General features: G+C 43.3%; 1 protein-coding gene across 1 annotated transcript in view; it reads left to right on the forward strand.

The window, feature by feature from the left end:
* The window catches only part of LOC144828147 (tumor necrosis factor receptor superfamily member 16-like), a 43,795-nt gene extending 17,217 nt beyond the window's left edge, over window positions 1-26,578 (forward strand). The window contains exons 2-3 of the mRNA XM_078686259.1: window positions 23,888-23,931; window positions 26,448-26,578. Coding sequence (XP_078542385.1) covers window positions 23,888-23,931; window positions 26,448-26,578 — 175 coding nt within the window. The remainder of the gene's footprint in view (window positions 1-23,887; window positions 23,932-26,447) is intronic.
* The last annotated feature ends 405 nt before the right edge of the window (window positions 26,579-26,983 follow it).

Raw genomic sequence — 26,983 nt, forward strand, 5'->3', positions numbered from 1 at the left:
CTCATTTAACTCTCAGTTAATGCTTGTAGTGTCACAACAGTGAACATAGTTTGACAGAACTCATAAGATTCATAATACAAATAACTTTCTATGTGATCAAATCAATCAGTTATCACAATCCAATCATTTTTGAATGAAGATAAAACAATATTAATAAATCAACAACATGTATGGCAACAAAATAACCACCGTTTAAATTCCTTCTCATATATACAGTGGTTTCAGACACCTTCTGTTTGCATATGGACCATGCGTAGCCATATATAATATTCAATTCTGCAATGTACATTCTATTTACAGGACATCCATTGTAAACAAATATACAAAAGTCGTGTTGTTACGTCAACGTTTCGGTCTTACATACTGTTAATCAAATACACCAGACCATCATCAGGACAGATGTTGAACCATGAATCTAATCATGAAATATACACAATATTCAAATATTTAAAAAAACTCATGAGTTCCCAATGTGGATTGTCTACTTATACCCCCCAAAAAAGCCAGCAAACCAAGTGTAACCTTAATGCAAAATTGCCAAGTTCCCAGATTAAAGCACTTCACACCTCGAGTGACACTCTCTCCAAATCTAATGTGCATCTTAGCACTAATAAAATCCAAATAACGGGTAACCTCCACCAATTCAAATCACCAATGCCTAGATGCCACAAAATTCGAACAGTTAAAAATTACCTATATATTACCGAGATTTTTTACTCACATAGAATCCAAATCTTTAGGTTAATTACTTCAACAGCACGTACAACAAGCATAGTCGTCATTAGATTCTACATGAACACAGTATCAAAACTCTACAGTACATTTTTAAATCATCAAAACTCACTTTTACTGGCATTCACCTTCCGATCCAGTCTACAAACAGAATAGAATGCATAGAGTGTTTTAGTCACCACGGACCTCATGTTCCAGAAACAGCTACTTCAACACCTCAAATCGTGAAATAGTACTCACTTTTTATTGGCGATTTAATCAGCTCGCTAGGAAAGAAGACGGAAACAGTATGTTACACATCTTTCTTTCGACTCCTCAAAGACCACAATTGCGAAGCTACCACCCAATTTAAGACAAAGGCAGTGGCGCACTTACTTGTAAAGAAGTACAAATTAATCCCTTCTTCAACCGACATCCAAGATGTGTGTGTGTGTGCCGTCTTCCTTGCCGCCTTTAACCTCTCTGACAAGAAAAGAATGCGTCACTCGCGTCAGCCATTTTAAGACAGGTAGTAGAAATCAAGAAATCGCCCGACTCCAATTCAACTATCATCCCTCTTCTTCTCCTTGGGCAAATTACTGAATAATGTATCACATTACATCAAATTACCCAATGATCCTACGCAGAAAAGAAAGAAATACATTTTGACATTGACAAGTATAGGTCGGGAGGGTCTAAAAGAATTTGACTATATGAATAAGAAGGATTTTTCTATCTTGGCATTTTATAAACTTCCTAAGATTCATATAGACAATAAAAACCCGCCAGGTAGACCTATTGTGGCTGGTTGTCAATCCATTCTCCAACCCCTTGCAGAATATGTTGATTTTTTCATGAAACCTTTTGTACCTCTCACAAAATCTTACACCAAAGATAGTACAAGCGTTATCACACAACTTGAAGGTTAATTATATAATCCTGCATTCAATGTTCTGGTGACGATGGACATAGAAAGCTTGTATACAAGCATACCTCAATCACAAGCCCTCAAGGTCATCAGAGAGATACTAGATGCAAGATCACGCCCACATCAGGATCCCACTGATTTTATTGTTAACTGTGCCAAAATTGCATTAGAACAAAATTACTTTATTTTTGACTGAGACTTTTTTGGTCAAATAAAAGGAGTCGCCATGGGCGCAATTTTTTGCTCCAGACTTAGCAAATCTTTAAGTAGCAGCATTTGAGGATAAGGTAATTTACAATAACATTCCTTTCCTATGCAATATCAAAAAGTATTTATGATACATTGATGATGTATGTATCATTTGGGAAGGTAGTATCGCAAAATTACAGGAATTCCACACATGACTTAATCAGCAGAATAATAACTTGCAGTTCACAATTATATTTGACAAACAATCTATCTGTTTTCTGGACTTATGTATCTGGAATTATGGGAGTGTAATTGCTACACGTCTCTTCACTAAACCCACAGCGAGAAATACGCTGTTAAAGTATACCAGTCATCACCCTCGCAGATTGCGTGATAACCACCCTTTTGTGCAGTTTTTGCGTATAAAACAGAACTGTACCAAAAGGGAGGATTATTTTAAAGAGGCTAAAATCTTGCAAACTAAACTAATGATGACAAATTACCCTTACAGAATGGTTAAACGCTCGCTGAAAAGGGCTTGGTATTATGATCACCAGGCTCTATTGGAATCTAAAAGACCCAAGGAGAATGAACCAGAATGTGTTACATGCATAACCACCTTTGGAAGAGAATCAAATGCCATTAAAAAGATAGTAGCAAAAAAATTGGCATTTGATATAAAAAGTGGAACCACAACTTAAACTCCCTTGTTTTGCTTTCAAAAGAGCAAGGCATTTGAGAGATCACTTGGTGAAGCCATACAGAGAACCTATTCCCACAACAATTCAAAATAGTTGGGGGTTGATGCCGATTCTAGGCCATTATCTATGTGGGCATTGTGCTGCTTGTGCAACTACAACAATGGTTAAATTGTGTAATGTAAATGGCGAGCAATGGATATTACGCCATCACTCTAATTTTCTAACTAGGAATGTCATCTATTGTATCCAATGCCCTTGTCTGCTATACTATATAGGCAAAATACACAGGAGGTAAAGAATAGAATAATTCAACACCAGTCCCGTATACGATATGTGAAGGCGCACATATGTTATACGAAGAGCTCACAGTCTTCCAATTGCCATTGGGATTTGCCTAGTGGTCATATGTGAGTCAAGAGTTATTCCTAGGAGGACCATTTTTAGGTTGCACCTTATAATTCTGTTCAAGATTTTGGTACTAGGGTACTGTGTAACTGTATTTGTCGATGGTGTACTAACCCGTCGCTTGACTTTGAGGTAGACTTGTTCAGACAACCTACCAGGTTCTTCAAGTTGTTTTCACCTAGATATTCAGAACGGAGTTTTTTAGTAGGATCTACAACCTATTTACTCTCAGATCTCTAAAAATGCTGTGTATTTGCTAGCGATGTATTGGCACCGCTGGGTGGGCTGTTAGGGTACTAACAGCTAAAGCTGCTAACTCAAACACGAGGAAGTTGAACACTCCAAGATGGCCGACTATTGGTTGTGCATTATAAGTGTGTATGTTGGGATGCGGCATTGGAACATTGACATGTGCCTATGGCATAAGACGGGCTATGTCATTAGTTGTGGTTCTGGATTATAAATACACTGATGTAATTTGCCCAATGAGAAGAAGAGAGAAGTATTGAGGGATGATAGTTGAATTGGAGTCGGGTGATTTCTTGATTTCTACTACCTGACTTAAGATGGCCGATGCGAGTGACATGTTCTTTTCTCGTCAGAGAGGATAAAGGTGGCAGGGAGGACGGCACAGACGCATGTCTTGGATGTCGAGTGAAGAACGGATTGATTTGTACTTCTTTACAAGTAAGTGTGTCACTGCCTTTGTCTTAAATTGGGTGGTAGCTTCGTAATTGTGGTCTTTGAGGAGTCGAAAGAAAGATGTGTAACATACTGTTTCTGTCTTCTTTCCTAGAGAGCTGATTAAATCGCCAATAAAAAGTGAGTACTATTTCACGATTTGAGGTGTTGAAGTAGCTGGTCCTGTAACATGAGGTCTGTGGTGACTAAAACAATCGATGTATTCTATTCTGTTTGTAAACTGGATCGGAAGGTGAATGCCGGTAAAAGTGAGATTTGATGATTTAAAAATGTTCTGTAGAGTTTTGATACTGTGCTCATGTAGAATCTAATGATGACCATGATTGTAGTACGTGCTGTTGAAGTAATTAACTAAAGATTTGGATTCTATGTGAGTAGAAAATCTTGGTAATGTATAGGTAATTTTTAACTATTCGAGTTTTGTGGCATCTAGGCATTGGTGATTTGAATTGGTGGAGGTTTCCCGTTATTTGGATTTAATTAGCGCTAAGATGCACATTAAAGGGCTCATTATGATCGCGGACGGACTTGAGTCCGTCCGCGACCATCGAGGAGGAGGGAACCTCCGCATGGCCTGCGGAGTTCTCTCCTCTCCAATTAGGATGTGACCGCCACCCTGGCGGTCACATCCTCTATTTTTAACATTGCGGCGGGTGCAGCTTCAAGCTGCACCCGCCGCAATGTTAAAAATGCATACATTGCATTTGTATGCAGAAAGCGGCAGGCACCGCGCGGTGCCTGCCGATTACTGCATACAAATGCAGGGGGGTACCATAGGTACCCCCCATGTGCACCCCCCACCCCCCCTTCACCCAGGGGGCCCGCAACGGGCCCCCGCAGTGAAGCTCCGTATGCTTTTCCACGGCCGAAAACCCGCCGTGGAAAAGCATTTCTTTTTGGGCATCCTAATATGGCTGGCGGTGTCTGAGAGACACCGCCACCATATTAGGGCTTTTCCGCCGCGGTTGTAAGCCAACCGCGGTGGAAAAGCTGCAGACCTAAACCTGGACCCACCAGCCATCCTAATGTGGCGGTGGGTCTTTGGTGGGTCCGCTGCGGTTTTTCCGTATCCTCCAGGCCGGCGGTGGCTTCCACCGGCCCGGAGGATACAGAAAAACCGGTATCCTAATCTGCCCCTAGATTTGGAGAGAGTGTCACTCGAGGTGTGGAGTGCTTCAATCTGGGCACTTGGTCATTTTGCATTAAGGTAACACTTGATTTGCTGGCTTTTTTTGGGGTATGAGCAGATGATTCACATTGGGAACTCATGAGGTTTTATAAATATTTGAATATTGTGTATATTTCTTTATTAGATGCATGGTGCAACATCTATCCTTATCATGGTCTTGTGGATTTGATTAACTAGATGTAAGACCTAAACGTCGACGCAACGACACGACTTTTGTATATATGTTTACAATGGATGTTCTGTAAATAGAATGTAAATTGCAAAATTGAATAGTATATATGGCTGATGGTACGCATGGTCCATATGCGAACAAAAGGTGTCTGAAACCACTGTGTATATGAGAAGGAATTTAAACAGTGGTTTTTTTGTTGCCATACATGATGTTGATTTATGAATACTGTTTTATCTTCATTCACAAATGATTGGATAGTGATAACTGATTGATTCGATCACATAGAAAGTTGTTTGTGTTATGAATATTATGAGTTCTGTCAAATTATGTTCACTATTGTGACACTACAAGCATTAACTGAGAGTTAAATGAGTCCTCAAGGATCAATTTTGTTATGTTATTGATGATACCCAGTTCCTTCGGAAATATTGAGTTGCCCTATTGTTCTATTAAAGTGTCCACATCAAGGCGCTTCCCTATTAGGCTGTGTTGCGGATTGGTGAAACGGCGTGGACGGAGCATACCTGTCCGGACCAGTTAATGGATTGTGTCTCACTGGTGTTTCTTGAACTCAAGAAGGACGTACTCTTGGAACAAATTGCCCATGAAGCTGCGCTCACATTAATGGACGAGTAACTATGTTCCTGCAGCCACATCGGATTGTCACCCACAGCACAGGTCCCCACACCTTGTTGCATCTTGGGGAATGCTCACATATCCCACCACAACAGTGGACATGTCTGCCTTCGCCTGGACTGCATGTGCGTGAAACTAGGCCTGTGCACACACACCTGTGCAAGGTGATGCAGTCCCATGGGCGGAGCTGCACAGCATCTTTTGACCACGTTCCCAAATCGGACACGCTGCTGGGGGGAGCATACACATGTGGCAATGTGGTACAACATGTGACCTTGTAGGACCATTTCACCTGCTCACTGTCAGCAGAGCAGACATTTGGTGCAGTCCGTTGGTAAAGCACTATGCTGATCCCTTGGGCTGTGAGTCGTGTCCCCTGACACGGGGCAATGAGCATATGCCAAACATCACAAGACTCGTCCAGCAAGGTGAGGTGGGCTGAGCGCGTTGCCATCCGTAATGATTAGTGTTTATTTTTGCCTCCCCATTTCTTGCACCTCGTCATTTTCCCATGCTGCGTGTAAGTGTCTTAAGCATTTCTCTGCATGTTGTGGCCCTTGCCTTGCTCGTACTGACACGCACATGCTAATAAAGTCTACGCAACTTCACTAGTGTTCACTGTGATGAGTGTTGATTTGAATGACAAATCGTGTGCCTCAATGAGCATTGTCCGTACACAGGGAGGGACTGACTGATGCCTGTACAAAGGGGGTGGGTCCTTTTTGACAGCTACACCTCTGTGAGCGAGACATTGTGTTTGGGATAGTTGCTGGCAGACCTGTGCACTTACCTATCTTCAGCAATCTGAGTATGGGGTCCAACTTCTGGCCATGTAGAGAAATGTTACACATCAAAACAGACTGTGTCCACACAGATGTGTATGAGTAAGTATGTGAAGAGACATTGTGTTGTCACATAATGGTGAACACCACTTCTGGCCTGCTACCGATTTTGTCATTTCTACACACAGCCCCATTAAATACATCTACACGGCCCTATGTTGGAGAGTTATGTGATTGTTGTTCATGTGCAATGAGGCCACAGCTAGTTCACACCTTCACAGTCATCTAATTGGCCATGTGGCTCAGGGTCAAACATGTGCATTAATGTCATTTACCAGGGTGTACCTTCGTGTGCAATCAATGTCCGTACATCCATCTATACTTTTATACTTGAGTGAACATAGACATGACACATCTCTGTGATTTCAAATATTTTATTCACATTCTGGTGAATGCCGGAGCTGGAGCCGTACATGGTCATGCCAGGCCCACATTACATGGTAGCCCAGTGGTGGGCCAACCAGAGTCCTTTGGGGAATGAAAAGTGAATTGTAAGATGAAGAGTTCAGTTCTCAGCCCGATCGCTGTGTCTTTGGTAACCAGAGCAGATATGGCAGTCCATGTCGGGTCCAGGTGAATGCAGGGATGGATGCTATTTTCTCCTTCCTCACACAGTCATTACCATCCACCTCTGATAGGTCTTCTGTGTCCTGTGTGTCAGATGTGTGTAGTGGTGTTATGGCTGCATCACTGTGTGCTACTGACACATCAGGGGTCGGAGATGTGTGTGTCAAATTCTCTGCAGCAGTTATCTAGGACAGGCTCAGAGGCAGCAATGGCAAGATGAGGAAATGCAAGGCATGGAAGATCCCAGCTACATCTCGCAGGTGTTCAGCCGTGGCAGCCATGCTTCCAGCCTGCATCTGCTCCATGGTCTCCATTGTCCTGCGCATCTGTGCCAACTCTGTGCTGTCATCACTGGTGCCTGTCTGGCTAGAAAGTTCTTGTATCCGAGCAATGGCCAGGGCCGGACTGACTACCGGGCAGTTTGGAATGCTGCCGAGCTGGGGGCAGCTTTCACAGCGGTGGGGGCTGGTTTCGTTCATGGAGACCTACGTGTGCTTCGAAATAATTAAAGTAAAACAAATTTCGTTTAGCACACGCAGGTCTCCATGAACTAAATCAGCCACCAGCTCAGCAGCATTCCAAACTGACCGGTAGCCAGTCCGGCCCTAGCAATGACCCCAGTAATGTCAGCCAAGGATTGTTGGAGAGCATGGTGCAGACAGTGGGTGTCTGTTAGGGACTGTAAGTGGTCCCTAATGGTACTCATACACCCATTTATGGCATCGAGTTTGACTGCCACAAGCTCGACACCCACCCACAGCTGATCAGCCATCTCCTCCTGGCAATCCAGCACATGGCTTTAGAATTCCATGTGTTGGTCGGGGGTCCTGGGAGACAGCTGTGGTGATGTGTGCTTTCTGCTGGGTGGTCTGTGCAGGGGGAGGGGGAGGGGTCACTTTGAGGCACCTTAGCTGCCCTGGTCCTGGGGGTGGTGTGCGGAGGCTGTCCATTAGCCGTTTGAGGGTGTCTGAGCATATGTGCAGGTTGTCCTCTTCATCATCACTGATGAGATTTGTGCTCTGCAGGAGGTGTTGATTGTCCCTGTGCATTGTTTGTCTGCTGATGTGTTATTGAGGTCATGAGTTGTAGGTGCATGTGGATGTGTCAGAGTGTGACCTGCTCCTTCACAGATGGGATCCACACTGGGCCACCTCAATGTCGTGTTGTGCACCATGTTAATTATTTTGACTGCAGCCAAGCTATCAGTCATGCAGTGGCACTTGCATTGTCAGTGTGGCTCACAGATCCACCGCTTTCCTGGATTCTGCACATGTGCATGGGTAGGTTGTGGCATTGGTGATATGGAGGGGGCCCATTTGTGCACATTGTGGATGGGGCCCTTCTTGGTGTTTCTATGTGTGCTGCAGTGTGCCAAGGGTATCACGGACATGTTCCACTATCATTGTGCATGTGCAGTGTGCTACACATGATTGTACATGTGTGCCATTGTGCCCACCTCCCCCCAGTCTCTGGTCGTTACTCACCATGTTGCTCTTGGGTCTCCACACTGATGACTATGGCCATCATTTCCTCCTGCTCATCTAGCTCCTCCTGTGGTGCAGGACCTCCAGTCGCCTTTGCTGCCTTTCTGTTGGCGACAAGTTTCTGTTTGGTCTGGCTTTGCACATCATGCCAGTGCCTCTTGACCTCCTCCATTGACCTCCTTGACACTCCGACTGCATTAACGTTGTTGACGATGGACTGCCATATTACCGTTTGTGTTGCCAATGATGCAGTGGAGGTGACAAACAGTTGTTGGTAGTGTTAAAACAGTGTTATGTTGTCGCGATAGACTGTGACATACAAAAGTTGTGTTAAGCTAAATTTGCCATGTTTATCACACGTTCTTGTGAATATCTCCATTATTTTACTTATGGAATCTGTAATAACATCATGGACCCTTACTGTGGATGCTGAGATGTTGTTCTTGTTTTCGTTAGAGAAGCAAATATTCTATAAGTAAATCAAGAAAACAAAATTATCATCATATTTGTTTAGTCTTGTTGATGCTTTAGTGACTGCAAGTGGTTTTATAGCAGGCGATGTAGAACACTGCCTCCCAGCTGCTCGTCCCGCCCCCCTCCCCTTCAAAACCCACCCACTGCAGCAAGCGCATTTGAGCCCTCAGACCGTGGTTAGAGTATATCACCCGCCCCAGCAGCCCAGCGGTGCTCTACATCGCCTTTGTTCCTAGCAGCCCTCCGGCTCTACATTGCCTTTGGTCCTAGCAGCCCTTCGTGCCAGGGTTCGAGGCTAACCTGCTCCTTTAATTTTCTCACCGCCTGAGTGATTGTCTGCCATTATTTCTTTAAATGTACTGTAATTGTGCCTGATTGTCCTGTATTTTGTGTACTTGTTGCCCACTTTTCTCTTCTGTGCCCCCTTTTCAATTGTATCCATCACTTGCCCTGCATTGCTGCTGACCCCCTTTTTCGTGCCAGTAGCCCACTCTTCCCTCTGTTCCCGCCGCTGCTCCCCTGCGGCCTGCCCACTCGCGGCCCTGCCCCCGCCTCCCAGCTGCTCCTCCCTGTCACCTCCCCATAAATGGAGGCCGTGCAGCAGGCGCAGCGGGCACGCTGCTGGCGCACCTAAGGCAAGCCCGTCTGTGCTCGTCCGTGCCTGGACCGCAGCCAGCAACAGAACCCCTGGCCCCCGCAAACACACCAACGCCCGACAGCGCTACGATGCCAGCACCCTCCACGCACTCAACCACGGACGAGAACACACCTGCTACCAGGCCATCCCGTAGCACATCCAAGGACCCTTCTCCTGACGGAACTGCAGCTTCACCAGCCCTCGGCCCGCAAATCTACCAACCGAAGGACACAACTACCTCAGATGTATACTCCTCAACACCCGCTCCACCTGCAAATACGCTGTCGAACTATGGGACCTTCTCGACTCTAACTCCCCAGACGTCGCCTTCCTGACGGAGACCTGGCTGAACCCCAGACATCGCCATAGCCATCTCAGAAGGCTACAAGATCACCCGCAGGGGCTGCACCAACGGCGTAGGAGGAGGAATCACCATCGTCCACAGGAACACCATCAGAGTCTCAACCGACACCGACGACAACCTCAGCACCGCCAAACACATGCACTTCCAGATCCACACCGACCCCAACTCCACCCTCAGAGGAACCCTCGTCTACAGACCCTCCCGAACCCCGACCACAGTTCAGCAACTCCATCGCCGGCTTCATCAGCACACACGCCCTAGCCTCCACGGACTACATCCTCCTCGGGGATATGAACTTCCACCTCGAGAACAACGACACCAACTCCACCACCCTGATCGACAAACTCAAACAGCTTGTGACAGCACAAACACATGCCGCCGGCCACGCGCTGGCCCCCATCTTCACCGCAAGCCCCCATGTCTCCTTCAACCACACCACCGAACCCCACTGGACCGACCACCACTGCATCCACTTCACCTTCAGGAAGCCCACCACACACCAACACACCCAACAGATGCCTTGACGCTGCTGGAGCAAGGTCACAGAAGACCAGCTAACCACCACCGTTTCCCAGAGCTAACTCTCCGACCCCATCAACCCCGACACCGCCGCCTGCAACCTCAGAGAATGGATCAACGACCGTGCCAACACCCTCGCCCCAGCTCAAGACACCCCCAACATTCACACCAACAAAAATGCCGCCTGGTTCACCGAAAACCTCCAGGCCTCCAAACGAACATGTCGAAAACTGGAGAAAAATGGCTCCACAAACGAACTCCAGACAGCTACGCAGCCCACACGAACGCCACCCGCAGACACCATCAACTCATCAGAACCGCCAAGAGGGCCTCATTCAAAGACCGTCTGGATAACAACACACACAACAGTAAGGAGCTCTTCAACATTGTCAATGAACTCTCCAACCCCAGCTCCAACACCAACAACATTCCACTTTCGCAAGACCTGTGCGACGTGCTGGCCAACTTCTTCCACCAAAAGATCGCCAACATCCACGACAGCTTCAACGCCACGACCGCCCCAACAACCATCACCCCCATGACCATCACCTGCATCAACCGCCTACTCTCATGGACCAGCATCAATGACGAGGAGCCCAGCGAGATCATGAACACCATCCACTGTGGATCCCCACTAGACCCATGCCCCCACCACATCTTCAAAAAAGCCAGCATAGCCATCGCATCCCATCTCTGGAAAGTTTCTTGAGTAAGGCATTGATCTTGGCGTGCTTCCAGCTTTCCGGAAGGTTGCTGTCTCGAAGGAGATGTTGATTACTTTCTGGAGATGGGGTGTGATGGCTGTGCTGGCTTTGTTGAAGATGTGGTGGGGGCATGGGTCTAGCGGTGATCCGGAGTGGATGGTGTTCATGATCTCGCTGGTGTCCTCGTCGTTGATGCTGCCCTGCATCCAAGCCCTGCACCAAACACCCCACAACTAGCCTACCCCCTGCTGTGCACGGCTTTTAGTGACACACAGCATGGGGTTGTCCACAAGGCATTGCAATTAATTATTTATTCTGCAACCATTTAGATTCATTTTCATAAATCTACAATAAAAATGAATTAATTGAAAGGGATAGAAGTATGTACTGAATCTGATGAAAAAGCATCCAGCCCTACCCGAAGTTAACTCTTCCAAGGCCTTGTCTACTGCATTGATTATCTAGCTAGTTGTGAATGTCAGTACTTCACAACACTAATGGCCCCTGCCATAAAAGAATGGCCAAGGTTATTTAGTATTCTGTACCATTGACTGAATTGCTGCAAAGGGCATTCGACACCAGTTAAAAAAATAAGCTTCAGCAAACTCTGATGGTCCAATCTTCATTGTTCATGCGGCGTCGGAAACCTAAAGTAGTTAACATGAGACACCAATGCATGTCAAACGCTCACAGTAACAAACTCATTAGCAAGTTAAACTAATTAGTTTTAGGGAGGTAAAGAGCAATGCCAAAGGTGATGTGTGCTAGCTAATTATTTCACTCATAATTATATTTTCAGAATGAATATTGGATTTAAAAGTACTGTGCATATCGCACCTAATTAGAAAGTATAGCTGCCGACTTCTTTTTACTCTGTTTAAGCTACGAGTAAATTCAACCCCCACCATCTGAGACGAACCATCTCCCTATATTGAAATATTCCACATCTCTTTCGAAATAATAGTGGCATCAAAGATCCATTTCGTTTGATTTATACTGGAATAATGTGTGCATAAAAATACAAGGCATTCTAAAGATAGCAACAGCAACAACCGGAAAACAATCGTAATACACCCCATCCAGAAAAGAACGTGATTGATAGATGCAGTGGTCATAAACCAAAAGAGGCATCTTTTGAATGCTATTTGCCAGGTAAATGGGCGCTATAAACCCTTTTGTGAGCTGCGATACCTTCATGGTAGGCTGGGTGATTCCACATCATTGCTCGAAAGGAGTTTAACAATGAGGGAAAAAGGGACAATTCCAATGCGCCACGTCAAGTGAGCACGCAGACGTTTGAAATAATTCTTGTAAAAATGTCTGAATATTAGAGAGTTCAGGTTGAGGCAAAAACAAGGACAAATGAGAGTTATAAAGTGTAGTGATGCGTAGGGTAGGGCTTGTCGGTGAAAGCCCGGCGTCGCTGACAGGAACATTTGTGTTTATTTGATAAAATGTTAATTTATTGTTAGTACTGGGCTGCACAAGAGCTGAACGTTTGTGTGGTTGTTTACTCAAATCGAGCCGTTTTACTGAACCCAGTGGTAATACCCTTGGCCAGGCTTCTCGCAGCCGACTGAAATATGTATGTCACGTTTAAATGACATCATTGTCAAAGACTAATCGAACGTGACAACATTTTCAAAGGTCCCCAGCTGCCTGGAAAACATATGTTTTTTATAGATGTATGCTTTTTGTCAGAAGTGTATGGAACACGCCACTTTGTATGTACAGAAGCAGAATTGTATTAAAATATAAGCGTTAGAAAAAAAAGGCAAATTCGCATACTGTTTCTTATCAACTAGCAAAACATGAACATAAAATAATATCGTACGCGTGTAAGCAATACGCATACGGTTATTTATATTCACAATTTGTAATACGTGAATACTGTCGCTTAGTTGAATGCAATGTACTGTCGCTTAGTAAAGCCCTTTCAGATGAATCTTGACTTCTAAAAAAACTGTTGTTCTTCTGGCATCTGAGCCAATCAAAGGCTCATTTAGTGCTATAAGGGCCAGTAAGTCATTTTTTCCATGTTTGTCACGAATGTATTTGATATCGGTCGTCATGGTCACAGGGATGGCACCTTTGCCGGGGATGGGAGAAGAATGAATCATTTCACACGTAATCGAGGATGGACGAGCATAGAAGCTAGCGCAGAGAGAGGGAGAAAGCCAGCGAGAGAGTAAGAATTAGAATATTATTAAGACAAAACGAGTGGATTTGAAATGATAATGGGAGAATAGTACTAAACGTATTCATGTTTAATATTATACGCGAAGTGAGAGAGAAAAACTTGATGTTGATGCTCGTGATTAGTGCAAGTAATATGAATAGCACGAAGAACTTTATACAAATGTGTACGGCTTAAGACATAAACTTTTATTATGAAATAAATTGGTGCAGACGTTGACGTTGCATGAATAGCAATGAGCTGGGATCCAATAGTTTTTTATTTTAGATTGTGGGTCTGTGTAGGGGGCATACAAAAGCCCTCATTAATATAGACTGGGAGCTCGAAACGATATAAATGGGGAACATTAAGATGAGGGCTCAGCTCAATGGGAAGTGGCACAGACCAATAGGCTCAATGTGCAAAAAGCAAGAAGCAGTTTCACAGTGTCCAAAGTGACATCTGTGTGCTTTGTTTGCAAAACACTCACACCCATAGGAGTTACAACTAGTTGTCGATCATTATTCACACCTGTGGGGCAAAATCGCAAACTTCATGTTGTAGGAGATAAGTAGTACTCATGTTGTACCACTTCTGTACCACGACACAACGTTCTAGTGTGATTTGCCAGTGCCTAGGGCAAGGCAAGTATTGTGTGGCGCAATTTCCAATTTGTGCCCCTAAGAATTATGCACACAGGGCAACCTTGCAGCCAGGCTCATCACTGACTGCAAACGCTTCAACCACATCTCCCCTGCCGTCAAATCCCTTTAATGGCTCCCCATCGAAGGCAGATCTGCCTACAAAACTTCTTGCATTACTCACAAAGTCCTCCATCTTAATACACCGCCATACCTCCCCACTAAACAAAGTTGGCAGCACACGACCCACGAGAAGCACCAATGCGCTCCTCCTAGTCCCACCCCTACTAAAAAAGAAATCCACACAATCCCACTCCTTCTCCGGTAATGCCCCACACATCTGGAACGCACTCCCCAAAGACCTGCGATGCAACCCTTCCTACATCAGCTTCAAAAAAGACTTAAAAAACCAACTCCTCAATAAATATTGGGGGTCATAGCCAGCACCCTAAATTCTTCCTCACACCTTCCACTTTTCTGGTTCCCCCACGTTCCTACTCTCTCTATCCTCCCCTCTCTACATTCCACAGGCCCAGCTCTCTCCTTTTCCCACTGCTCTTATCCGCTACCTCTCACTGTCCTTCCCATCTCCATCCCCCTTCCACTTCCCCCCTCCTACCAAAATTTCCCCCTCTGCTTCCCTCCCCCTTTCTCACGTCTAACTTCCTAATACCTGCTGTCCTTCCTTCCCTTCTCCATTCCATACCATTTCCACGTTATACATGTATATAGCCCTCACTCTATCTATCTGTTTATTTCATATGTGTAAATTCATGACATTTCTATTTTATTAACTTTTTGGGATTCCATACTGTTGATTTTTTTTTTTTGTATTACCATTACCATCTTCTTACTCGTGGAAAGCGCTCTGATACCTCTGGGTCTAGCCAGTGCTATATAAAACCTCTAAATAAATAAATAAATAATAATAAACTGCACCTGTGGTCAGCCCACACTATGCCACTGCCACCAAGTGCTATTCACCAACCTATGGGCGGGGACCTCTTACTCCGCGCCTTCTATCTTTTCTGTTAGGAGATCTTTGCTATAGGGGCAGAGATCTCAGCATACGTACATTTTTGTAGTAGTATAAGAGGAATCAGCCCAGTCTTGGAGCAAATCTAGCACCACACATTGTTACTTACAGGTATTGAAACACACTGCTATAAAAATATTGAAGGCAGGTACTTGAACTAATACCACTTCGGAAATAATGTTAAAATAATTACATTATTTCAACATATCTATATCTATATTTAATTTAAAAAAAAGCTAGGTTAAAGCTAAGTTATACTTAGGAAAACTATATATATCCATACTAATATTATAAAGAGAGAGCCCAAACCTTTGAGGCGGGTAATCTCAGTAACCACAGCACCAATCACAACACCCAATACAGCGTTGGAAAGGGCAGTTGCAGCAGAAGGACATAGGCTATGCAGACGGCCACCATATACATTTTTTTTTAAATTGTTTTTATTAACTTTTCAAGAAACAGTGGTGTTCATCACAATCATACAGTGCAAGACATACAATTGTACCGTAGGACACCATATACATTTAAAAGGTAAAATAACTGTGCCAGCAAAGTAGTCCCTTGTGGGCGTGTCTGCGTTGTGCTGTGGGCATGGGCTGGGGGCATGACTAACGCTGGGGGCGTGTGGTACGGCCATCACATCGTGGGCTGTGGGCGTGTACTGAGGGGCGTGACAAACGCTGGGGGCGTGTGTCCGCCCTTCATGCCATGTGAGTCGTAAATACAAGCGCCAATTACGTTGCTGCGCAGCATCAAGGGGCACGCTGGGGGCGTGAGAAACACGGGGGTGTGTGCTACGTTCCGCCCTTCATGCCATGTGGGTCGTACATTAATCAAAAGATCGTCTGCTGTGGCCGTGTGCTGGGGGCATGACAGACACGTTCAGCTGTAGGCCTGGTAAGTAACATTACTGCAGCCTCTCCTGCGCGCTTTTACTGAACTCTCTCATTCAACGAAATTAGACGCGCCTGCTACCATCAACCAGGGCTCTAGCCGGGCTCAGGCGGCAGATCAGTACACTAATTACACGCGCCTGATAACATCAAACTGGCCTGCATCTGGGCCTCAAGCGGGGGAACACGCAAATGAGCGTGTCTGCAGGGACAATTACTGCAGCCTCTCCTACTCGCTGTCACTGAACTCTCTCATTAAACGGATTTCCCCGCGGCTGATAACTCTCTCATTCAATGACATCTAACTGCTAACATCAACCAGGGCTGTAGCCGGGCTCAGGCAGCGGATCACTACACCAATTACACACGCCTGCTAACATCAACCAGGGCTGCAGCTGGCCCTTCTCCGTCCCTATTCTAATGAAACAAAAAATGTTGTCTACCGCGAGATGTTTAAATAAATTGCCCTTGCCAAATACACACATTACACACATTCTATTTCATACCCGGACAACGTCGGGATGGGCTGCTAATATATATATATATATATATATATATATATATATATATATATATATATATATATATATATATATATATACACATATATATTACATTACAACACTTTCTCCCGCTTCAAGGAAACGATGAGCCTCACACGCAACAACGTGCTTTCAAAGCATTTATTCGAGCAATTTTGGGCGATTCTGACGCGTTTCATTCCATCTTGGAACTTCTTCTGAGGTGAGCCCTGGCAAAAATAAACTGATTGTGAGTCCCCACAGGTGCAGATCATTAACCATTCTCGCCCCTCTAGTGGGCATCAACATGACAATATTTCACAGTGCATGATGGTATATGTGGTTTTCACAATTCAGTCCAAACATTACAAACCCTCCAGTGGGCTGCCTTTTTCAATTTTAATGTCTCGATGGAGATAGTCTCCAATTCCGTGCTGCTCCGCACTGCAGACCCACTTTCAAGGCTGCTGCGGAACCTTGCCAAATTTCAGTATCTGGCAGCGTCCGTTACCCAAGGTTTGATATTCACGAGTCACAAAGGTGGTCCAAGGCTGGGTAATGGCGGCGCACTTACTGGCGGTGCGTAGCTCTGCGGCAGGACCAAGCCGCTACACATTACAACACTTTCTCCCCCTTCAAGGAAACGATGAGCTGCACACGCAACAACGTGCTTTCAAAGCATTTATTCAAGCAATTTTGGGCAATCCTGACGCGTTTCATTCCATCTTGGAACTTCTTTTGAGGTGAGCCCTGGCAAAAATAAACTGATTGTGAGTCCCCACAGGTTCAGATCTTTAACCATTCTCGGCCCTATATATATATATATATATATATATATATATATAGTTTCTATACAAACACAACTTAAACTGTACAAACTTGGGAAATTGTAAAACAATAGCTCAGACTTAAATTTCTAATTTATGAATCATCAGTTATAAATAACAGTTGTAGTTTATGCACCACCTTCAATTTACTATACATCACACACCTCCATACTCAGTCTTGTTGCATCATCCACCACACTACATTACATATAACTCACCTTTTCGCCATGCACTGGTTATACCCTTAACCAGTGCATGGTATATATAAGTTATACCATGTGCAATCATAGCAGTCATAACAATGGTATTTCACCTCAAATGACAATTTCTGAGAACACAGTGGATGGAAGAGTGGTGAGTTATGGTTAATGTAGTGAGAGACTATAACTTCGCTTTGACCTTTGGGTTTTTATTACATTAAATAGCCAGTGGCGTCCGGTGAAGGTAAAAGCGGTAGGGCGGGTGTGGGAGTTGACAGACCATGTTGGGGGGGGGGGAAGAAAAACAATGACCTTGCGCTAGCCGCATCACCAAGTCGGTGATGTGTGGGGCGCAAAGTATGTTTTTTTCTATTATTAAATTGTATTTTCTCTCATCGTCGTCTGTCGACCCCCCTCCTCACTCCTGCCTACCATTCTTACCTGCACCAGCTGCAACTGTACATAGCCTTATATTTTTTGGGGAAAATGCGTTTCAGGTCCTAGTGTCAAGTGCCATTTAGTTTAGTGTTGTGAAGTATAGTGTGGTAAGTATAGTGGAGAACAGTGTCATACCATTTAGTGTGGCAAGGTCTAGTGTTGTACAGTGAAATAGAGTGGAGTGGTGTAGAGTGGAGAGGCATATAGTGGAGTGGGGTACAGCGGAATAGGGTACATTTGAGTGGCATATAGTGACGTGGCTTAGATTGTAGTAGCTTGGAATAGCGTAGAGGCATACAATGGAGTTGCATACAGTGGAATATCATACAATGGATTGGGTAGAGTGGAGTGTCACATAGCAAAGTGGTGTAGACTAAAGTAGTGAAGAGTTGAGTGGCTTGGACTGCATTGGAGTACCATGAAATAGATCAGACTAGTGTGTTATAAAGTAGAGTGGGTTACAGTGGAGTGGGGTAGAGCATAATTGCGTGCAATCACATTTTGTAGAGTGCAGTGGTGTAGAGAGGAGAGCCATTGAGTGGAATAGTTTACGGTTTAGTGGCATAGTATAGAGTACCATACAGTGGAACAGCAGATAGTGGAGTAGCCGTACACCCACTCTCGTACATTCAATCAGACATCCATGTAGTCTCTTATACATCCACTCAGAAACCCAGAAAACCACTCGCACACCTGTACAGACACTCACACATCGACTCAGGGTGAATCCACAGTGGTTCTGTGGATTCAGACCCCAGTTAAAAAACACATGAATCCACTCACAGACTCACTCACACACTCTTCAACACAACCACTGGCACACTGGTTCACACATCCATGCACCCACTCACACACCCATACAGTCACTCACACATTCACTGATAGACCCAGAGAACCACTTACACACCCATTCACTGACCCACTCATGCACCCACCATCACACACTCACACATCCACTTAGCCTCACAACCACTCACACACATATACAGTCACTCACACAACCTCTCAGAGACCCAGAAAACCACTCACATACCCATGCACACACCCATACAGACACTCACACATCAGCCCTATGTGAATCCCCAGTGGATACACAGATCAAGACCCCAGTTTAAAAAACACATACACCCACTCACAGACCCAATCACACACTCTCTCACACAACCAGACAACCATTAACACATAAACTCACACATCCATACACCACTCACACACCCATGCAGATACTGAAACATCCACTCATAGGTTCAGAGAACCACTCACACACCCTCTCTCCGACCTGCACAGGCATTATCACACATATTCACACACCCACTCACAAGCCCATTTACACAATCATACAGTCATTCACACATGCACTCACAGACCCACACAGCCAATTGCACACACAATCACATACCCATATAGCAAACCACTGACACATCCACTCGTGCACCCATACAGCCACTCAACCACCACTCAGAGATGAGCGCAGCCACTTACACACCTACTCATACATTCATGCACCACACACTCACACACCCACTTACACACCCAAACAACCACTCATACATGCACTCACACTCATACAGCCACTCACATACCCACACACCCATTCATACACCCATACTGCCATTCACACACCCACATACAGAACCACTTACATACCGACGCAACCATTCACTTGCCTACTCACTTATCCATGCAGCCACCTACACACCCATTAACAGAACCAAAAAGCCACTCACACACCCACAGAGGCACTAGACAACTACTCACACACCCATACAGCCACTCACACACCCAGACAGCCACTAACACACCTACTTACACACCCATTTAGCTCCTCACACAACCACACAGTTACTTATGCAGCTATTCACACAACCCCACACAGGCAGTGATACCGTTATATAAATTGTAATAGGATATGTTTGTATTAAATGCGTCTTTGTTTTGTAACAAATGTGCACTTTTGGCTGGGACTGGATCCACAGATCTGATGTGAATCCGCTTGCAATTTAGACAACAGACCACTTATTTGGCTGAGGATCCATGGTGGATCTGTGTGAGAAGTTATAGTAAAGAATTCAAAAACAAAAAGAAGCAAAGTTTTTGAAACGGGTTGGCTCTTAAAAGAGTATTTGTGTTTATGCGGTGTAGATGATAACTACACATAAAACAGGATGCAGTCTTTTATGCCATTGAAGAGCACCCTGTTGCCTGTGTCTGTGAAATGGACTCTGTCTATTTGATACTTTCTCTCCATGTTGAAGCGTACGTTCTGTATTTAGAGCCCATATTATGATCTCAGAGGAATGCAGAAACAGCTCTATTGTCATGTTACCTAGTTTTCTCTATCTGCAGATAACATTTATTTGATTGACCACAGCTACTTCTTGCCATTAATTTAGCAAAGGTATCCTTCATTAGAATTTCCAGTCCTATCCCAGTAATTGTGTCTAGGTCATTGCCACCATAGTGCACAACCATGAGGTCTGAATGTTGGCATTCCACAATGTTTTCAACCAAAGGCAGACATGGATGCACCTTTATTCTTCTTTGGGCACCCAAGTAATGTCTACGTTAGGTAAAAATTCATCCTTATCAACGCCACTTTTTGTAGGACTCTCTCTGCCCCAAAACATAAAACTATGGCCCAGATCCCAGACTGTGACCATTTTGGAGACAAGCAGAAGTAGCACACAAGAAAAGGCTGCAGCATAATGAGGCAGTTTTGAAGATCAAAGGCAGTAACAATGGAGAACAGCAAGGAACACATTTGATTGGATGTGGAGAAGTGTGAAGAACTAAAATCAGGTAGTGATTTCCAGAACAAAGTAACTAACTCTGTGATTGGGTTTGAAAAAATAAAAAAAAGTTATATTGTTTGGGATATGCTAGGGATTGTAAACTATCACCTACACTTGCTACAGTTATTGTGGAGCTTGTATAATGTTGAGAGAAAGTTTTGTCAGCTTTTGAACTACTGATAGGTGGAGACTATTTGAAAAATGATTTCTCCGGAAATGGAGCTAAAAGAGTGTGGGGAAAGGGAACAAAAGAGACTGCAGTGTGAAACTGAGCACCATACTATTGTGCAAAGATTGCTCAATAGAGAGTATATGTCTTGTAATTGACAATATTTTTGAAAATAAAATATAAATGAAAAGAATTAACATCAGATTGTTTATTTCCTTTTAGGGCTTTGGTGTGGATCCATGAATCCACTGCAGACCAAATGGGGATGAGCCAAGTTGAGCCCCACGGTGGATCCGTGGATCTCCCCCCCTGAAATAAAAAATGGTGCTTCTTTACAGGAAACATGGAAAGGGTTAAAAATAATGACCATTTAGAAGTGGTGTAGCAAAGCAAAAATAAAAGATTAAAGAAAGTCTGTTATTTGCTAAGTACAGAAGTTTGAGTAGGAGCACAGTGAGAAGGGTAGCCATTACTGGTACTTTTGTATCAAGAGTGGAGGAGGATTGCTATATTTCTGACTTGAGATTTGCAGTGGAAAACAGATATTAACAGACATCAAAGTAACATTTGAACAACAGCAAAGAGATTTTATATGTATGTTAATTAGGATGAACTTTAAAAAAGTATATTAAAAAAACTATGCGTATATAAACTGAAAGAAGATGTGTAGCGTGCATACGCTTTAGTAAAGGGCAAAATAGAAGGGAGGTTAGATGAGAACCTTAGCTGAAATATAGTGAGTAGCAAAGGAGGAAGAGGAATTGCTATACTGTAAATATAGTTATTTTACTAAGCCAGTATGAAGGAATGTGTTTAAATTTAAATCAGGATGGTTGCTTATAGCATGTAATTTAATAGTATGTAATTTGCACCAACTCTGACAGTCAGGCACGCACTTACACGCCTAGTTATTCTCCCACAAAAACACTTATGTATCCACCATTCATATAAGCAGACAGTGACTGACACACTCAGTCACATAACCATTCATACACCCGTTTACTCACCTATACGTCCACTTACATAGTCACTAAGACACCCATACAGGCACTATCCCCAGTCACACATCCATACAGCCATTCATGTATCCAGCACTCAGAAAATCAGTTGCATACGCACTATCACACCCATACACCCAGATGTACACCCAGTCACCCACCCATACATCCACTCACATATCTATGTACAAAATCATACAGCCACTCTCACACCCAGTCAGACTGCAGCAGAGGCACTTACATATCCATCTAGAACCCATACAGTCAATAAAACACCAGGAACAAACCCACACAGCAACTTACACGACCACTGACAAACCCGCAGAGGCACTGATACACTCACTCACATATCCACTCAACCACTTACACACCCAGTCACTGACCCATACAGCCATTTAGTCACCCATACTCAGACACTGACACAGTCTCTTACACACTTACATAACCACTTATGTAGCCATGGACTTGCCAATAGTATGTCATCTAATAGTATGTAATCTAAAGTTAAATAAATTACATATTTGCTTTTCAGATATATACTTGTGCTTAAAGATGAAAAGAAGGTGGAACAGTGAGGTGAACAAAATTAAAAATGTTGCTTGTTGACAGCATCCATAAACTGGGCAACAGATGCCATTTTTAGTGCAACTGCACATGGCTTTTACTACAATGATTCATCATGTAACCATCTGTTCAGGTTTTAAGGGTCCCATATATGGTCTAGCTGCTGATTACAATGCCTCTCTCATCATCCTGTTGTTGCTCGGATATGAATGTACCTTAGATAAATGAAAAGGCATGAGGCATTTGGCAAAACAAGAATAATGTGGTTTAATTAAATGCTGCAGCCGGGAGGGCCTGGACTGGATGTGTCTGGTCAAAATCTCTCACTGTACAAAGTTCTGGCCATCCATTTATACAGTTCATGATGTGAAATAAAACACTTTGTTATGTTTCAAAAAAGCATCTAAGTTGTTAATCAACAAACATGGACATCTATTAAGAACACAGATAGCTCTATACCTCAGGGAGAGCTAGAGTGGGATTGTGTGTAATTGTCCGGATGTCTGGCACGAGGAGCGTGTGATCACTGGATGTAGTGTGCCTGTCATGCCCTGATTGGTTGCAAGTGCCAATCTACAAGTGGAATCTAGCTTTGTTGTATTTCTGGGCTAAGCAATCCTTTGGCCAAATGGGTTTTATTGTGGCCAATTTTATCAGACTTGTTTGTGGTGCAACTATATCCCTGTGGAATTGATCAGGGTTTTCCATGGGTGCGTGTTTGTCTTTGGTTTATGGGTGACCTCACCTGTGACTTGTTACTTGATAGGTGTGGGAATGGGTCACAGAACCTGCCTAACCACATATCTGTGACTGGGGGTTGAAGGAGAGGTCACCTTGGGTGAATCTGACAGCAATAATGTACGGTCATTGGAACTCCTAAAAGTAGTATGGCAGCCACTGGTATATCTTTAGCAACATTATCATTATTATGGATACAGTTGTCATTATGTACATTGATATTATTTGTACTGGTATGAGCGAGATTATATTTGCGCTGGTCTAAACGCACATTGTCATTGTTCTTATCCGCAACAATATTATTATCATATGAACAAGGATCACAGAATACATTGGTATTATTCTCGCTTTCATTGGTGCTGCTGTGCGGGCCCAAGTTACAGTATAAATTGACAATGCATTTACTGGTATTGTGAGGATACAAGGGGGGGTGTAGGTTCACATTGCATTTTCTGATTTTGCTGTTGTTTGTCCTCCACATATCATGAAATTCATTGACATCAGATTTTACCTATCTCAACACTGTGACATGTCCTTGAATGTATGGTTTTCACGTGTTTCCATGTAGAGAATGCTCCAAGTGAATAGTACTTCACTGTACCTCTTGACAGTTTTTTACTGCATATATTGAATTGGATAATTTTTTTGATGACTTTTTTTTCTGCTCAAGGGATGGATATACATTTGAAAAGGTCGAGGACTTCTTTGGAGATGGTAAGTCTTCTTCTTCTTCATCCTCCTCTTTCCTTCTCTTCTATTAGCAGCATAAGACATCTTGACTTTAAAACTCTATACTTTTGAAGGAAAGCTAAAAAACGGTTGGAGCTGTGGTTTTCCGCCTGTCTCCAGAGTGATGTGAAACCCTCGTAAAGGACTCAGGGTGTGGTTTGCAATGTGCATGGTTGGAGACTTCGGGGCCTATTTATGAAAAAGTAATGCAGTGAAGCGCAGCAAGTCACCTTGCTGAGTTGCACTGCGTGACAGCTAAAGGGCAGGAAAGCATCGTATTTAAAGCTTTACAGTGCATTTCAGTGTTTTGCTCTGCAATGGCACCATTTTGGAAGCCTAGAGCCAACACAGGCATCCTTGAATCATGAAAGGAGGAATTAACAAGGAGAAATGAATATATTTTGCTTTGTTGTACCTCTCCTGGGAAGGTATGTCTTTTTGGCGTATTCCCAGGTTTACCACTTCTGGAAAATCTGGGAATGTGTCAAAAAACCCCGAGAGTTGCTTGGGGACACTCATGCAACGGACATGGAATGCCTTCCCAGGCCAGAGTAAGGTAACACAGCAATTTTTGCTGCGTTGCCTTCCTCCAGATCTATGGAGCCACTCAGGGGCATGCAATGTGGCCTTGCATGGCTTCATAAATCTTACTTAAAAATTTGCATCACTCTTAAGAGTGATGCAAACCAGCTTCTAAATAGTCCCCTTACTGTGTCCAATGAGAAGTTGAGGTTTGGATGTGTTCCTGGAATCGCAGCTGATTCGCAGTGGAATCACTGCGGATCCATAACATAAACACAAAAAGAGAACATTTTGTGCCACTGTAACGTCACTTTTTTGATGTTCCGGTGACACACTGTGACACAGCATATTTACAAGTCCATGTAAAGCCACTTCATTTGGCTTTTCATGGCCTTGTAAATATGTGATCCTTTCATGCAGAACACTGCATGAAAGGGAAGTTCCATGGGTGTTGCTGTGGGTCTTCCCACACAACATCCATGGACTCCGAGGCATTCCCAGATTTATGAGAAATCATAAACCTGGGAATGCTTTGGATTCTAAGGCCAACCCAGGGGTGTTTTTAGGGAGGCCCAACGAGGAGAAATATTTTCATTTTTCCTCGTTTTTTCCTTTTTCTACTTTGTGGAACACATATAAAGGAAATTGCCTGAACTGATTGATTTTGTGCAGGAAGGTGTCCCTCCATGCTCAAAATCAATCAGCCCCCCAACACCATGGTGCAAGGGTGCATGTGTTAGCTCACAGCACCATATTGTGCACCAGGGATAAGGACATAAATGTCCCATCTGACAGATAAAGTGCATTCCTGCCCCTTTGTTTTGATGTAGGGCAGGGCTGCAAGATTCCTTGCAGCGCTGCCCTTCACCAAAACCTCATTAATGAGACCCTTGGTGTATTGCAATTATAGAAATATTACACAAGTTACTGTACCTTGATTTGTTAATTATAACATTTAAAATGAATAAGGAGAATGAAAGTGTGACTAAAATATATTTATAAACCTGTAAAAATATTTATATTACTAAATTGATCTTCTAGGTGAAATTGTAGTACAATTTACATTAAAAAGAACAGTGAAATTCTCAGAAAAGGCAAAGGTCTCAGGAATGTTAAAGTTAGGAAATTGCATTAAGAAAAAGTACAAAGGTTACATGGGCATTGTAATTAATAAATATAATAAAAAAATAATCCTTGGAAATTCACTGAAAAAATGAAAGGTTACAGGGACGTTATAGTTAGGGTCAGATTTTACATACACAAAACCATATAAATCCAACATATATTTATTTGAGCTAACTGTAACCTACACCAAGCAATGCGCTGCTTATGACCTCACATATGACATCACTCATGACATGGTCAGTGACATCGCTGATGACATCAAAAATGATATCACTGATGACATTATCCAGTGAGTGACAGTGTTTGTATATCAAATTCTACTTATATTGAAAAATCTATATTTTTGTATATTTTTGGACGATATTAGTGTCAATTATATCTCTTTCTGATATTTTAGTACTTTGCATTATAAATATAGGAGCAGGATTTAATGTTAAATTATGATTTTGACACTACATTTTTGTACACTATATTTTTACCACAATATTGTGTCAGTGATCCTCAAAGCAAATCGTTTGCAATTTGCTCATCCAGTAGTTTTAGTTCTCCTTAATGTGTGCTTCTATATACTTGTCATCTTTGCAGAGGGCTGTGTGAAATGCCACAAAAATAACATCTTCCTATGTACTTGTCCTTTACTCAGAGGGGCATATTAAATGTCACAAAAAGGAAATTCATTCCAAAGTTTTCTCTGGTGGCACTGGTCAAGATGCATGGATTTGGGATATTTCGTGTATCAATTTTGCTCCCATCATCTATCCTTCAACAAACTTCTAGTAGATCCTACATAGATTTCTTTTTTACAAATACCCTTTTTACATCTATCATATTTGATATATGTCTCTTTCTCATAGATTACTATACTACCAATCTGAATGGATTTTATAAATGTGGACATTGTAACTGCTGTGAATACTTCAGTGGCAAGTCAACTACTTTCATGGATATTAAGGAAAAACAAACATATGATATTAGAACTTTCTGAACTGCAAAAACATCATTTCCATGTGTTTCCCATCAAAACCAATGGTTTCCGCTGGACTCTGTCTAGCGGCTATCTGTCTTTGAGTGTAGTTCATTGGATACAGCCTTCAACTTTGCTTCCCTGAAGGATTTTTACTTCCCTGAAAAGGGCCAAAGTTCTGATTTAGAATCCAGTAGATTAGATACTCCACCATGAGATATCCCATCCAGCGTATTCGAAGTGCCGTATGATAAAATGCACTTATAGCATGGTAAATGTAAATGTAAATGTATTTCGATTTATATAGCGCAAGAATCACCCAGGGGTCTCAAGGCGCTTGCTTAGGGAACCCGTCCTGGTATTCCCCTGTGAGATACCCCTGCAGGGTATCCACAAGGTGAAAGCCAGGCATCCCGCCGCGAGGGG

This window comes from Lissotriton helveticus, chromosome 4_1 (genome assembly GCF_964261635.1).
Source record: "Lissotriton helveticus chromosome 4_1, aLisHel1.1, whole genome shotgun sequence".
NCBI lineage: Eukaryota > Metazoa > Chordata > Amphibia > Caudata > Salamandridae > Lissotriton > Lissotriton helveticus.